This window comes from Eleginops maclovinus, chromosome 8, assembly GCF_036324505.1.
Source record: "Eleginops maclovinus isolate JMC-PN-2008 ecotype Puerto Natales chromosome 8, JC_Emac_rtc_rv5, whole genome shotgun sequence".
Taxonomy (NCBI): domain Eukaryota; kingdom Metazoa; phylum Chordata; class Actinopteri; order Perciformes; family Eleginopidae; genus Eleginops; species Eleginops maclovinus.
The window spans coordinates 19,959,415-19,975,709 of NC_086356.1; the positions used below are offsets into that span (position 1 = coordinate 19,959,415).

General features: G+C 45.1%; 2 protein-coding genes across 3 annotated transcripts in view; both read right to left on the reverse strand.

Annotated features, from left to right (window-relative positions):
* Positions 1-5,858: 5,858 nt before the first annotated feature.
* Positions 5,859-16,295, reverse strand: part of camsap1a (calmodulin regulated spectrin-associated protein 1a) — a 38,810-nt gene continuing 28,373 nt past the window's right edge. The window contains exons 13-20 of one of the 2 annotated variants that reach the window (XM_063890116.1): positions 11,028-13,332; positions 10,701-10,837; positions 9,794-10,002; positions 9,237-9,299; positions 8,723-8,810; positions 8,512-8,633; positions 7,886-8,004; positions 5,859-7,785 (exon numbers count right to left, since the gene is read on the reverse strand). In XM_063890116.1, the coding sequence (XP_063746186.1) occupies positions 7,495-7,785; positions 7,886-8,004; positions 8,512-8,633; positions 8,723-8,810; positions 9,237-9,299; positions 9,794-10,002; positions 10,701-10,837; positions 11,028-13,332 (3,334 nt within the window). In that variant the 3' untranslated portion in view covers positions 5,859-7,494. The remainder of the gene's footprint in view (positions 7,786-7,885; positions 8,005-8,511; positions 8,634-8,722; positions 8,811-9,236; positions 9,300-9,793; positions 10,003-10,700; positions 10,838-11,027; positions 13,333-16,295) is intronic. The other variant, XM_063890117.1, reaches the window with a different exon arrangement.
* On the reverse strand, positions 13,898-16,201 carry LOC134868811 (zinc finger MYM-type protein 6-like). Its single transcript, XM_063890118.1, has 2 exons — positions 14,467-16,201; positions 13,898-14,328 (listed from the first exon to the last, which is right to left on the reverse strand). The coding sequence occupies exon 1, from the start codon at positions 16,108-16,110 to the stop codon at positions 14,470-14,472; it is 1,641 nt and encodes a 546-aa protein (XP_063746188.1). The 5' UTR covers positions 16,111-16,201; the 3' UTR covers positions 13,898-14,328; positions 14,467-14,469.

A 16,295-nucleotide genomic window follows, 5' to 3' on the forward strand; every position in this document is an offset into this window, starting at 1 on the left:
GGGTGAAGAGAGGGGCGGAGTTGTCAACGGATCACCATCTGGTGGTGAGTTGGGTCGAGTGGCGGGGGAAGCCTCTGGACAGACCTGGTAAGCCCAAACGTGTAGTGCGGGTGAACTGGGAACATCTGGAGGAGTCCCAAGTCCAGGAGGCCTTCAACTCACAGCTCCGGCTGAGCTTTTCAGGCATCCCTGTGGAGGCTGGGGACATTGAACCAGAGTGGGCGGTGTTCAAAGCCTCCATTGCCGAAGCTACGGCAGGGAGCTGTGGTCTCAAGGTTTTAGGTGCTTCAAGGGGCGGTAACCCTCGAACCTCCTGGTGGACACCGGTGGTCAGGGAAGCCGTCCGACTGAAGAAGGAGGCCTTCCGGGATATGTTATCCCTGGGTACTCCTGACGCAGTTGCAAGGTATCGACAGGCCCGAAGGGCAGCAGCCTCAGTCGTGGCCGATGCAAAGCAGCGGGTGTGGGAGAAGTTCGGAGAAGCCATGGAGAAGGACTTTCGGTCGGCACCAAAGTTGTTCTGGAAAACCATCCGACACCTCAGGAGGGGGAAGCAGGGAACCATCCAAGCTGTGTACAGTAAGGATGGGACGCTGTTGACCTCAAGTGTGTTAGGGCGGTGGAAGGAACACTTTGAGGAACTCCTGAATCCGACAACTCCGCCCTCTATGTTAGAGGCGGAGCTGGAGTATGAAGGGGGATCAATTCCAATCTCGCGGGGGGAAGTCACTGAGGTAGTTAAACAGCTCCACAGTGGCAAAGCCCCGGGGGTGGATGAGATCTGCCCAGAAATGCTGAAGGCTCTGGGCGTTGAGGGACTGTCATGGTTGACACGTCTCATCAACATTGCGTGGAAGTCGGAAACAGTACCGAAGGAGTGGCAGACCGGGGTGGTGGTTCCTCTTTTTGAAAAGGGGGATCAGAGGGTGTGTGACAATTACAGAGGTATCACATTACTCAGCCTCCCCGGGAAAGTTTACTCTAAGGTGCTGGAAAGGAGGGTCCGGCCGATTGTCGAACCTCAGATTGAAGAGGAACAATGCGGTTTTCGTCCTGGTCGTGGAACGACGGACCAGCTTTTCACTCTCGCAAGGATCCTGGAGGGGGCCTCAGAGTACGCTCATCCGGTCTACATGTGCTTTGTGGATTTGGAGAAGGCGTATGACCGGATTCCCAGGGAGATACTGTGGGAGGTGCTGCGGGAGTATGGGGTGAGGGGGTCTCTACTCAGGGCAATCCAATCTCTGTACTCTCAAAGCGAGAGCTGTGTCCGGGTCCTCGGCAGCACGTCGGACCGATTTCCGGTGAGGGTTGGCCTCCGCCAGGGCTGCGCTTTGTCACCAATCCTGTTTGTGATATTCATGGACAGGATTTCGAGGCGTAGTCGTGGGGGAGGGGGTCTGCTGTTCGGTGGGCTAAGGATTGCACCACTGCTTTTTGCAGATGATGTGGTCCTAATGGCTTCATCAGTCTGTGACCTTCAGCACTCACTGGATCGGTTCGCGACCGAGTGTGAAGCGGCTGGGATGAGGATCAGCACCTCCAAATCTGAGGCCATGGTTCTCAGCAGGAAACCGATGGACTGTCCACTCCAGGTAGGGAATGAAGCCTACACCAAGTGAAGGAGTTCAAGTATCTCGGGGTCTTGTTCTCGAGTGAGGGAACAATGGAGCGTGAGATGGCCCGGAGAATCGGAGCAGCGGGAGCGGTACTGCAGTCGCTTTACCGCACCACTGTGACAAAAAGAGAGCTGAGCCAGAAGGCAAAGCTCTCTGTCTACCGGGCCATCTTCGTTCCTACCCTCACCTATGGTCATGAAGGATAGGTCATGACCGAAAGAACGAGATCGCGGATACAAGCGGCCGAAATGGGATTTCTCTGCAGGGTGGCTGGCATCTCCCTTAGGGATAAGGTAAGAAGTTCAGTCATCCGGGAGGGACTCGGAGTAGAACCGCTGCTCCTTCGCGTTGAAAGGAGCCAGTTGAGGTGGTTCGGGCATCTAGTGAGGATGCCACCTGGGCGCCTCCCTAGGGAGGTGTTCCAGGCACGTCCAGCTGGGAAGAGACCGAGGGGTAGACCTAGGACCAGGTGGAGGGATTATATCTCTTCGCTGGCCTGGGAGCGCCTTGGAATCCCCCAGTCAGAGTTGGTTGATGTGGCCAGGGAAAGGAAAGTTTGGGGCTCTCTGCTGGAGCTGTTACCTCCGCGACCCTGACGGAAAAGCGGGAGAAGATGGATGGATGGATGGATGGATGGATGGATGGATGGATGGATGGATGGATGGATGGATGGATGGATGGATCCCCAGTCTGCCGACTTTTCAGTTCCGATGCAATACAAATATGTACCGGAAAACACGTTGAAAGTTCAGCACCAAACCTCCTGTCTTCACTCCACTAGAGCGGGTGTATTGCTTTTATTTCTATTGCTCTTTATTGTTTAACTTTGTTGTCAAAGGCTTTATGCATATTTAGGTGTGCTACTAACTTCAACCAACTTATTCAAATGTGATTAACAAGCCGTCAGGGCAACTGTACTTCCTCTTTGTCATCTCGTGTTGGACTGAGGTCAGATCAAGAGAAGGGCCGAGGCAAGCTGTTCAACATGATCATTTCAGTAGATATCTGTGCAACACAATACATATAGATATATTTATTTCATTACTTTTTCTTAATAGTGTTAGTTAACTTTGGTGGTTTAAAAGTAAATAACTCACCATGTCTCATACTGCACCTTTAAAGAACATGTCAACATTTTGGGAGATCCATTTACAGTTTTTTACAATTGCTTAAACACAATTTTGGAAACTATCCTGGTTTTATCAAAATACTTAACACAATTCACACAGCCACACACCCAAACTGCAAAATACCTCATATATGCTGCAAAATGAAGTACTGCAACCAAAACTACATATACCATTATGAAAATCTAACTTTTGCACCAAACGGCACACACTTCATTCATATTACCAGATTTTTGCCTCACCAACTACACACTGTTGGGCAAAATGTAAAGCTCTAACCTCTTTAGTAAGCTTTGCCATAATACTAAAATAGTTCAAATTGTTGAAAATTCTTCAGATTGTTCACATGCACAGAAATATTTGCAGATACACACACATGCTGCTGTTATTTTTATTTTTCACCAAAAAAGTCAATGCAAAATATGCACAGCAGATACATTGGAGTGAACAAAAATATGCTAACAAAAAACAGTAAACTGAAAAAGAAAATTACAGAAAAAATGTGCAGAAAAAATATATATGAAAAAAGAGGCGAGAAAAATACTGTAATTAGGCAGCATCTTGCCGCATAGCTGGATCTGGCCACAACGCCTCGTCCACATCACAGGGAATATCTTCCCTTGCCAGACATCGAGGGAAGAAGCGCCTTGAGTGCCTTATCCATCCCTGAATCGCACCCACATCAATTTCATCACACGTCTCTTCCATAGCCTGCAAAAGAGGCATGCCACAAAGGGCTGCCGGTCGTAAACCTCCCACCGCCATGCTGAACAGAACTCTTCTATGGGGTTCAAAAATGGTGAGTATGGTGGGAGGTATTGCACGACAAATGGTGGGTGGTCAGCAAACCAGGTTTGGACTGGGGCTGCACGATGAAAGCTCACGTTGTCCCATACTATAACATACCTGTTTCTTCGATGCACTGCATCATTCATACGCTCTGGTGGTTTGAGAATATTGTGGAGTCTGTCCAGAAATGTGAGACAATGGGCTGTGTTGTATGGTCCAAGTTTGGCATGACGGTGGAGGACACCATGCGTATTGGAGATGGCTGTGCACATTGTGATGTTCCCACCACGTTGGCCAGGAACATCTATAATGGCTCTGTGGCCAATGAGGTTTGTTCCCCTTCTTCTGGTCTTTGCTAAGTTAAACCCAGCCTCATCTACAAAGATGAACTCATGCGGGATTGCATGAGCATCCATTTCCAGAACTCCCTAGAAACAAAGAACAAAAATCAGTCAATATGCTGTTATCCAGTACACTGGGAAACCATGTTGCATGTTGTGTACTGTAGTCAATATTTTACTCACATCCACATATGCTCTTCTGAGCTCTTTGTTTCTTTGAGAGTTTCTCTCAAAAGGCACCTTATAAAGTGGTTTCATACTGATTTGGTTTCGCTTGAGAACGCAAGCCAATGTGGACAAACTGACTTGTTGAATGTTGTTGAATACGGTGTTGTCTTGGATGATGTGACTTTGAATATCTCTTAATCTGATTTCATTACTTTCCAAAACCAAGTTTACAATGGCAGCTTCCTGTACCCCGGTGAACATTAGGCCCCTTCCTCCACCATGGTTGCGTCTCTCAGTCCTTTGGAAAAAACCAAAAACATAGGGCACTGCAGCCTAAAGATATTTCCCCCACAGTAGAGTAAATGATACAGGAAACGTGTACAGTAAGTGTATGACATCAGTCATTCATGAAGTAAACAGGTGTCACCCAACTGATACACTATGAAATGGCGTGTACTACAAAGTGTGAAAGAAATTTTGGTTACATACCTGTGCTCCAGTCTAAATGTCCAGATGACAGAGGCGACAGTAAAACGGCTCAAGTTGGGCTGCACTCTGTCCAGCCTCTCGCATTGTCAGCCCATGGTTGAGGACATGATCAACTCAGGTTGCTCTGATTTCATTTGAAAGTTGTTGTCTTTGGCCATGAACTCCTCTCCCAGCTCTACCCCTACCTCTCACTCTTCCTCCTCCTCTCATTCTCACCCTTCCTCTTCCTCTCTCTGCGACATTTTCCATTGTTGTTGTAAAAAACAGATGCTCACCTGTGGTGCTTTTATAGTGCTTACTTCCTGATTGAAGTGCTAACAATCAAGCATTGAGGTGTTTGGCCAGGTGGCACATATTTTGGCCAATTAGCTCATGAAGTGTTATTTTGAATGGCAGTGTTTTGATATGGCAAACATGTGACTGTATGTCAGATTGTTGTGTCTTATGCAGAGAACCATATTCAGTGCATTTAAAAAGTGCCATTTTGAATTGCAAAATGTGTGTAAAGCAGAAAATGTGTTTAGAGTTTTGGAGACTTGAGAAGAGGTTTTGCTCTCTGTGTGTCCGTTTAAATAATTGTGCTATGCATGTCATTTTAGTGTCTTAGCAACTGTAAAAAACTGTAATGACTTCCCTACAAATGTCCTTGTAACTAGTATGATATCTTGTCGAGAGCGGTGACCAGCTTTCACATTAAACACACATGTGACATATAAATGTGTGACTTTAGGGATGATATTTCCCATGAATCACAAAGGTCCTTGAAATCCTAAAATGTTTGTAAGGTAAACTAATCAAGGCCTAACATGATTTTAGTCCTTAAAAATGGGTTTGATTTATATATATTATATTTGCAAGGATATAAATTGGAGTTACTTCTACATTGTGAATAAGTATTTCTGTTTCTCTTTTGCTTAATTATAACAATTTATTTTTTCAACTGTTGTATGCAAGCTTCTGTTGTAATCTCGATCTGTGTCATAAACTATGCTGTGCCAGGTCCTTGAATATGAAGGAATTGAGTCCTTGAGTCAGACTTTTAAGGTGTGGGAACCCAAGTTAGAGCTGTGCTTTTTCTTGAAAAAAGATCGTTGTGACAATGGTGTTTACTGATTTATGTGCCAGAGTTAGAATGAGCTAAACAGCCTTACAAACATTTTATACACACTACATTCCCTTCACCACACCCAGGAGAGAAAGTAGGAATGGAGAAGCAGTTAAGAAAAAGAGACAGATTGGATACTAAAGAGGAGCGTGCGTTTACGGGACAATACTGTATACACACACAATAATGCACACAGACTTAAGCAAGCACACACACCTCATCAGAATACATACCTAGTTGCATTTTATTATATCTCTTCAAAATAAATAAACATACAGTGTAAAACAATAAAACAAGACTCATAACATCTCTGAAGCCTGTAACATAATAAACCTCAAAATAGTGCCTGCTTTTTAGTAAACATAACTTGTACATAACGTACAAAATATTCTACTCAAAAGTGTACAAAATGCAGCAAACAAATATCAAGTATTGTGCAGTCCCCCCCCCCCCCCCCCCCCACATCACACTAGCCGTTGACAGTGGGTCATTACAGGGAAGGTACTCATGTTGAGCTCCGGAGGCTACGTCGTATGGGAGGAGGAATGTAAGATGAAGTGAATATAATATAATGCACTACTGAGAGTATGGAGCCCTGAGAGGCAAGTGGGGAAACATGTTTATGATTCTAAATAGTTTTCCTCTCCTGTGTTCATGACTTGAGAACGGGTGAAAAGGGGGTTTCTTCAAAAGATATCTGTAAAACAGGTGGAGAAAAAAAAGTGTGTCTAGTTGAAAAGAAGTTTTCCAAACATATTTTAAATAACTTTTTTTCATCTGTAAAACTAGGGGGGAATTACTTGTTGTTATGGTCATATTTAAGTGTATGTTGTTGTTATAATAATTTTGGAAGATTTTAAACTAAAACATAAAAATGAATGCTGTTGCTCTTACTAGGACATAAAGTTGTGATACACTTCAGCCTCTTGTGGTCAAAATCAATACTACAACAACAAACAAACGAAATGATGTTGATAGAAAAGAAATTCCACCTGTTTTTCATATATAAAAAAAGGACCTGAGACAGATCGTCCTAACAAACCCTTTTCATGTGTTAGTATAAACTCAGAGAAGAAAACAATTTAGAAAAAAATAAGAAAAAAACATCACTTGCATCTCATGGCTATTGCAGAAAAAGTATAATGCACTGTCTGAAAAGGGCTCGTGTTTGTAATACAAGTACAATATCCCCTTTTGTATAAACATAATTTGTCTTCCATTTCTGTAACAGCAGTTTCAAAACTAAAAACAAACAAAATGTTGTTGCTTTGCTCCGTAGTTCCATTGCAGTATTAAAGCATAATTTAAGAGTGAAATAACACATTCAGAGCATTCAGCTCTATAACACACACACTTCCCCAAACACACTAAATATAAAACGATACTGGACATGATCACTCACTAACATCCACTCCATACTTACATAGAAAAAGTTAGTTCCTTCTCCGTAAAAGCACTTACCAGTAGGAGTTACTGGTGAATAATAGTCGCCAGGATTAATCACAGCAGTAGGGTATTTTTTTGCCAAGCTGAAGTTGTAGTTGCACTTGGTATCGTACAGTAGTTGGTGCTGTAAGAAGATCCATTAGTATTCAACTTTAAGGTCCATCTCCTCCATACTGCTACATAATATTCAATCCGTCGTTAATACTGGCTAATAATGTAGGACAAATTAAAAGTGTGACATGCAGAATAAACGAGACAAAGAAAACATTCAGTTGGCAGCGGTTTCTTTTCCCCGCACTGCCACAGTCTGATTTGACTGCCTAAAGACCTGTCACATGTCAATCAACTCAGAGATTATTGGGTCCTGCCCAACGTTAGTGAGATAGAAACTAAAACAAGAGTCGAGTTTCTCACTTCCTGCGTGCGCTGCCCGGTCTCTTGACCTGCCACAGGTGGTTGTGGATGGTGAGAGCGTCCACAGTGGCCGACACGGACTTGGCGGGGATGACGTTGAACTGCTTGCGGTCCGAGCTGTATTTGTACAGTTTGTCGATCATCTTCCGGCCGATGCAGCGGGGCCCGGTGCCGGTGAACTTCACGATCTCTTCTGTTTCCGGAGAGAATGAGTAAATGCCTCGGTACTGGCACCCGCCGTCACGGAAGAGGATGATCAGGTGATTGGACTCGCACTTTTCCAGCTCCTGTGATCAGAAACACAGATAAAACTAGATAGTAAATATGGAAAAAAATAACTGTGAGAGTAACAGATGTTTAAAAAAGTTCTTAAGTGATAACACTGACCTCCAGGATAACATTCTTCTGGCTCTCATTGACTTTTCCCGCCAGGCAGCAGTGAGCAATGGCGTTGCTGATGATTGGCTTGTTGGACTTAGAACTCGGCTCCTTGAAGAGTTTGGGACCTTTAACAAATTGAAAAACAAATTGTTAAGTAAATGCATAATCCCTAAAGAGTCTTATGTGTAAATAAATCGTTTTGGGAAAATAAATACCCTACAAGCTTATTCCATGACATAATCCCCTTGTAAAACCTTTAATTGTTATTTTAACTTTTGGATCATTTTCTATTTGGATTAAATTAGAGGGAATTAAGAGACTGTTAGCTATGTTTTATATTTATCTGAGAGATATGAGTGTTGTCGATCATCTCATCTAACTCTCCCAAGAAAGAAAATAAGCCAGTTCATAAAAGTTTCAACTATTTTTCTACAGACACTGACAAAATCAGAAATACTTTTAGCCATGTTTTTAATTTTTTCTGCATAAATGGTCATTTTGTGATGGTGCAAGTATTTTCTGCCAATTACCGTAATAACCCTAACCCTAACAATAGGGTTTATGTATTTGAAAAATTCAGTTTAGTTGTGTGGGAATTGTTTTTCTAGGAGGCAAAGCTGATTTCTGCTCACCATTGTACTCCATAGAAGTGATAGAGGAGGCTATGGAGCCGTTCTCCCAGTCCCGCTCCATGTTCCTGCTGGAGGCTCTGCTCAGCATGGGGAATGATTCCATGGAGCACACAGATCCAGCCCTGAAGAAGACATGGAAATCTCAGTCACATTATCACATGGCTACACAAGATGGATCCTCTGATCCAAAGCACTAGACAGGAAGTCTGACCTCTGTGACTCCGCCCCTCCGGATATAACGCTGTCGGCCTCCGTTGCCAGAGAGAGCGTCGACCCTCGATGACTCCCGCTCAGATCAGCTGAAAACACAATGATCAAATGTTGGTTACTTTACTGAACAAAATGAAGCACCTGTTCTACTTTTCATACAATAAAAGTTAATAAATCATGTGTTTCAAACAAGGGTAGTAGCTGCATGACAGGCAAGATAACAAAAGGATGAATTGATTATAACTGAGTCATTTCTAAAAAGATTAATGGATGAGTAAGAGTTTTTATGAGTATGAATTTTAAATATAGTCTAGCTGCCAGCATAGTGAACCCTGAAATGTTGAGTACCCCAAAGTTTTAATGTATAGTAGGGTCCCCAGCACGTAGAAACTGCCGGATGATAACCTCCATATGTTGGGCAATTTGAACAATATGTATATATATATATATATATATATATATATATACACATGTATATATACATCTGGTCATGCAGAGCAGTGAAGAGGGTTCACCTCCCCTGCAGCCTGCTGCTGAGCTCGTGGCTTTGATCAACATGGACGTCTTCAGAGAATTCCCTGCACAACACACACACACACACTCAGAGGATGACAGATGTACACATGTGAACTCGGTGAGGGTGAGCGTTTTTTAATGTAGTGAGTCCCAAAGTCCCACCATCATTACATTATTTTTTAACAAAAATAACCAAATTTTACTGAGCTACTGTATACATTTAATAGAAACATGCTTTCTCTCTTTCATAGTAGAGTTTAAGAGTTTCTTTTGCACAAGATAGATGCTCTCATCGTGAAAAATGTTTAAGTTCATCGTTTCTTCTATGATTTTTAACACGGATTTGATGTTCCCAATGTAGCATTTCTAGACAAAAAATCAAGTGCCTCTTTGAGGATTTGAATCCATCAGAGATGCAGGATATGGATCTGACAACATCGGTGTGAACTAAACCGAACAATCATGCGCTCACTCAGCCTATCAGGATGAAGACGAACAGATGATGTAAACTGATTGAGCGGACAAAATGTAAACGCTTTGCAAAAGGCCTTCTTACGAGTGGCGCATCCTTTGGAGAGGCTGTTGGCCTCCTCTCGGTGCAGGGATTTGGGTCTGCTCCTCCGGGATTTCATTCGTGGGCGGGGCTTCACCAGACCCTGCTCCTCCAGCAGTGCCTGCTGCTTCCTCTGCAGGTACTCCTGCTTAATGATCTCTCGTCTGGCCTTCTCTTCCTCCTTACGAATACGGTCCTCTTCTGCCTTACGCCTGGAAGTTGAAACAGAAAGGATTTAATTGCAAGTTTAAGTGTAACCCGTGACCCCATGATCTATGGGGGAATTATATAATTACGATATTTTTAATTAAAAGGGCGTCTGCAATTTTAAGGCACAATTCCAAATCCTGGTCTTCTTCATTTTGTATCTTTTGCAGTTTCACTCAAGGAGAGCTCTCCTTCTGAGATCTGTATTTAAATATATAGTCTATGGAACTCAACCGAGAGGGGTAGTCTCATCAACATTGTCAAAAACAATGAAATATTCCGCTACGCTCACTTTGCTTCAACACAACAAAGTCTTTCCTGCATTCCATTCTCCAAATATTACATTTCCATGGTTATCTTTCCTCAAAAAGTCACCATTTACGCAATTCTAGGACGAGACTTCTCTCCCAAAAAACAACACAATATTAAGAAACTTTTTGAATTCTCTCTAGGACACTTTCCATAATGTTGTCAGTCACTTATAATAAAAATCTGCGCTTATCAGCGGCTAAAACAAGCACTTTCAATGGTGGACATGTGTGTTGTGTATCTCCTGAACAGTTACATTGCAGCCCGTTTGGCTTAAAGCAATACTTAACTAATTCCAAAACAAAGTTGTCCCCACTAATCATTTAGACAAAAAACATGGCTGAATTGGGAACCTTTACACTTTCATTGGTGAGTATGTTTAACAGATGCCTACCTGGTCTCATCCCGTTTGAGCTCGCTCTCCACCTCCTGCTGCTGTTTGCGTAGCCTCGCCTCTTCAGCTTTACGCTGCCGCTTGAGAAGGAAGGCAGCGCGACGTTTCTCCAGCTCATCCTCGGCTTTCTCTTCATCCTGCAAGACGGAACAGTGGTTATTATGCTTCCCAGACTGCTCACTTAATATGCCAAAGATGTTTTTATTATGATCCATATAAGCTGAAGCTACTCTTCCTGGGGTCCACACAAAGCACCTACAGGCAAACAACAGCGCACAGACACGGTAGAAACATCTCTAGTATAATTCAGACACACAATACTGTTACCTTAAAGAAGTAACCAAGCGTATTCTTCTGCTCTCCCTCTGCGGTGCAGTCTGTAACGTCTGCACTGACGTCCTCCAGACGATCCTTGAGCTCTGATAGATCCACCTCAATCAGCTGACCTTTGACCCTGGCAGCCTCCGACCTATCTGCTGCCTCTTTCCCTGAGTTGTTGGCTTTGTTCTCTAGTTCTGGTGAGGGAAAGGTTGAGGAACAGTCAAAGAAGCAGTTATTATCCTCCTCACTGCTGCGCTGCTCGGGGTCCTCGCCCACTCTGAAGGTTTTGTTTCTCCGGATGCTTCTCTCCTGCCTCGGTTTCTCTACACCGCTCTTCTCCTGGAGTCTCCCGGAATCTTCTCTGCCTCCCGGGGACTGAGTGATAGGCTTGACAGAAGCCGCCTTGCTGTCTTCTCTGATTTGTTTTTGCTCGGAGGCTTTGCTGCGCTGGCTTGAACTGAGTTTAGGCGGACGGCGGGACGGAGTGGAGCTGCTGCCGCTGATCTCTACGAAGTGAACCGCGAAAGATCTGGAGTCCGAGGTAGAGGGCGTGGATTGTGACGTGGTGGGGGTTGTGCTAGTGCTCGATTCTTCCTGTTCTGCAGGCGAGGAGGGGTGCTTCTTCAGCGGCTCTGGAGGAGACACTGCATGTTTGACTGGCTTTTCTGCAGGTGACACCACGCGCTTCATCAGCAGGCTCTGCTGCAGAGACAGCTGCATCATCTGCTGCTGGATGGAGCTGATAGCATCATTGAGGAGATCTATGGAGTGGGAGCACTCATTTAGGTCCGGTTCTGCCACGCTATCCTGGGACTGGGTGTTCATCCGGTTCTTTCTCATCTGTCCTCCCTGTGTTTCCTTCGCCTTCAGAGCATCCAGACAGGAGTCATCCTTACACGACAGGGGTTTCATATTACCCCTGTCAGCTGTTTCTGAGGATTGTTTCAGGGGCAGAGGAAGTGTGTCGCTCTTCTCTCCTCCCTTCTTAACGATGTTCAAGAAGGCAGCTTTCCCGAGCTTTAGCCGCTGCCGTGCCGACAGTGTCTCCATCTTCTTCTTCTGGTACTCGATGGCTCGTCTCTGCTCCTCCAGCTGCATGTGAAGCTGCAGCAGCTCTGAAGGCACTACGGAGGGACTCAATGCAAGGTTCTTCCCCAGCACGGATCTGGGCTCCTTCGCGAGCCAGCCGGACGTGTAGTCGCTCCTCAGCTGCCAGGGGGGGCAAGGCGTTACCTCAGATCCGTCCGGGGTGGTCTTCTGAGAGCTGCTGGTGCTTGAGAATTCATCGCGGAGCCCCAGTTTCAGGAGCTTCCTTTCCGCGAAGCTGGTCATCTTCACGCTGGTGCTGCCCGACGCGCTGCAGCTGCTGGCCCAGGACGTGGTGCTGAGGCAGGGGCTTGAGCGCCCGCTGCCACCCTCCTTATCGTCCCGCTCGCTAACCTTTGAGTCCTCTCTCAGCTTGGCCGACTCACACTCTAACTCCCGAAACTTACACCCCTCTCCCTCCTGCAGGAACATCCTCTGTGCTCTCTTTACCACCTCTGTAGTCAGCTCCTCGTCTTTGTCATCGTCTTCCTCCAGGTCTGCGATGTCAGAGTCGGAGTCGTCCCTGACATCCAGCGCAGAAGGGAGAGGACAGTGGGGGTCTGCCTCTCCTGACATATGAAGGAAAAAGCCTGGGGAGAGTTTCTTCTCAGGCTGAGGGGTGACTGCAGACCCCTCTGTGGGCGGCCGGATTCTACCTGACTCTGCCAGCTGTATGGGTGTGAAGGGGCCTCGGTTTGCCTCAGGCGTTTGGGTTTTCCTCTGTGGAAAGTTGCTTGCTTCTTTCCTAGCAGCTCTGAAGCGACTCTCCCCGCTCTCCTCCTCTTTATTCAGGCTGATGCACTTCTCTTTGGCTGGCTTGGGGATGGTAGGCATCAAAGGCTCCAGATAGTAGCTGTCTGTCGGGCGCTCGGTGTTAAAGGGAGAACAACGAGGATTCGAAACCCTCGAGGTGGACGCCACACTCGGGATCTCCAGCTCATCCTGCTCCATGTCACTTCCAAGGCGACGGCGAGACAATGCAGAAGGGTGGATGACAGCAACCAGCTCTTCCTCTTCTATTTCCTCCTCTTCGTCCTCTATGCGCATGTGGCTGAGCAGGCTCTGGCCACTGAGTCTGTGTTGGGGGCCTAGCATGTGTTTGGGGGTGATGCTCAGTATGTTGGAGGCCAGGCTGTCTTTGCTGATGGAGCGAGCAAGGCTGATGCTGTCAGCGTCTTCCTCCAGCGGGTAATGCAGGGCGTAGGGAGCCTGCACCGATAAAGGCCTACAGGGGGGGAGGAGCAATGAAATTAATGTGAGATTTCAGGAAGATAGATATCATCCCAGATTGGTGACAATTAAGTTAAATCTACTTAAAGATAGAATAAGTAAATACAAATTAACATTAACAGCAAAAACTAAAACGCTGACTTTAATTAAATGTATTGTATCAACAAACTGCCAGAAACGGTATTTCAATTTTCTCTATGTATAACACATGTGGAAACTTTGACAATAAAGTGGACTTTGACTGACTTTGAAATTACAAAATAACTGTAAAAGGTTAGTTGAAAGCAATAATAATATGTTTAAATAATAAATACTAGGTTTAACTTCGTAGTATTGCTTTCAACTAACCTAATACATTTAAGCTGAATTTGTTGATATTTAATTAAAGTCAATGTTTCAGTTTGTTCAGTGTAGAAAAGACATGTATCACTAGAGTACCTAAATAATACGTAGTAAAAGAAAATACTGAATACATTTGAATACACTGCAATAGAGCAACAGAAATAGAAATTCACTACAGATTATGAAGCATGGAACAAGCTTCTGTGATATCTACTAACACAGGGGTTTTCAACTGGTTTTGTCCCAGGGACCACCATTCGGACTAGAAAGCAATCCGCGGCCCACTGATGTGCCTGCGCGTGCGCGTGTGTATTTGGTGTTACATGCATAGCTCAATGCATGAAACATGAAAGAGAGGCCACGCAGATTTTATAATAATAAAAGTAGATTTATTAAATTAAATTAAATTAAAGATTATTTTAAAGAAAGAATAAAGAATAATAAAGTGTTGTGCAATTCAGTATTGGGAAAAGTAACTAAAAATGTCATGCAAAGTCAGTCTAGGTGTGTGACAAAACAACAACGGAGAACAAAAATCCAACAACACCGGAGAACCAAAATCCAACAAATGAAGACCAAGGCAGCCTCAACTGCTGGCTGGTCAGGGCTTTTATAACCCAGCCAGGACAGACCTGTCACCAATCACCTGCTGTAGAGACAGAGAGATTGAGAAAAGCAGAGAGAGATTGAGAAAAGCAGGGAGAGAGAACAGGCTTACCATTAACACAGGGCGGGGCCTAAACCCGCCAGGGTCGTAACAGTGAAAACATGGGAGAATTAGGCCTACCTGTCAGTGTGATATCTGGGCGTGGTGAAGTCCACACAGCCTGTCTATTCGTGGCGAAATGGTAGACAGAGACAGTCTCATGTCATTCTCTGGATCAAGCCTAGCCCTGTACTTATTCTTTAAGTACGCCAGTGTAGAAAAACCACTCTCACACAGGTATGTGGTTGGAAAGGGCAAAAGACACCTCATTGCTTTTGCAGCAAGCTGTGGAAATTCTGTCTGGCAACTTATCCAGAATTTAACAAGGGGCTGTGTGTCGTACATATGCCTCCTGACAGAGTCTGTGGACATCTCAATCAGCTTATCCTCTTCCACAGCCGTCAGACTTGACCCTACTGATGCATCGTCACTGAATGGGAGCAGGATCCACTTGCTGTCACGGCGCCACTCTTCCGAATCAGTGAAGTACTTTGCGAATTGACGCACAAGCTTCCTCAAATGCTCACATATAGTGTCGTTGATGTCAGTGCTGTCAGGGTATTCCTCAACTGAAGGAAACATCGCCAAGTTATTGCTCTCCACTCGTTCGATCCACTTTGACATTTTTTTCACAAATGCGTCGAGCTTCTCGTAGAGCTGCATGACGTTTGCATCTCTCCCTTGCATGGAGCTGTTCAACTTGTTCAGCTCTGCAAAAACATCTGTGAGGTACGCCAGCTTAGTTAACCAGTAACTATCGTTGAAATTGGAAGCCAGATCAGAATGCTTCTCGCACAAGAACTCGTAGATAGCTCCGCGTAGTTCAAACACACGGGCGAGCACAGCGCCGCGAGACAGCCAACGCACCTCTGAATGATAAAGGAGAGAGCTGTGTTCACTTCCCAAGTCATGGCATAGGGATGAAAACAGGCGTGTATTCAATGCGTTTCGTTTTATGAAGTTGACCGTCTTGACAACGACATCAAACACACCACTGAGCTCAACACTGAGATCTTTGGAGGCGAGAGCCTCTCTATGAATCAGGCAGTGTGTCCAAATTACCCCCGGAGCCACCCTCCTTACATGCGCAAACAGTCCAGTCTTGCTGCCACTCATGGCTCGGGCCCCATCGCTGCATAATGCAACGCACCTCTGCCACGAGATATTGTGCTCCGTGAAAAAATCGTCCAGTGCTTTAAATATTTCTACACCGGTAGTTCGCCCGGGCAGTGGTTTGCAAAAAAGAAATTCCTCGCACATAGTGCCACTGTCCTCGTATCGCACAAATGTTAACAGTTGCGCATCATTAGTAACATCTGTCGTCTCGTCGATTTGAAGGGAAAACAGAACTGTCTGAAGTTTTGCCATCAGCTGGTCTTTGACATCATTTGCCATTTCCCCAATTCGTCTTCCGATTGTGTTGTCTGACAACGGAATAGTTTTTAATTTGTTGGCACATTCTTCGCTTACCATAGCTCTGCACATATCTATGGCTGCTGGCAATATAAGCTGCTCTGCAATGGTATGGGGCTTCTTACTTTTTGCAACCCTGAGAGCGACCAGATACGATGCTTTCAGTGCGTTTTCATTTATTTTTGCACTCTTCCTCATGGTAGCCTGCTGTCCTTTGAAATCACGCAACATCTGTTGCATGTACTCAACGGGTTTGGCCTTCAAGTGGACGTGATGCGTCTCCATATGCCGCGTAAGTTTCGACGGCTTCATAGCTTCATTACAGAGAATTGTTGAACATACGAAACACAGTGGTACCTCCTCTCCTGCTCTGTCTGTCGTCACTGTGAATCCATATTTAACACATAGGCGCCGATACCGTGGGTGCTTCGGGGCCCGAGCACCCACGGAGATTGCCGAGCACCCACGGAGATTTAACCGCACACACGGAGATTGTC

Coding starts and splice junctions, on each gene's coding strand:
- LOC134868811 (XM_063890118.1), bottom strand. CDS start 16,110: ATGAAGCCGTCGAAACTTACGCGGCATATGGAGACGCATCACGTCCAC.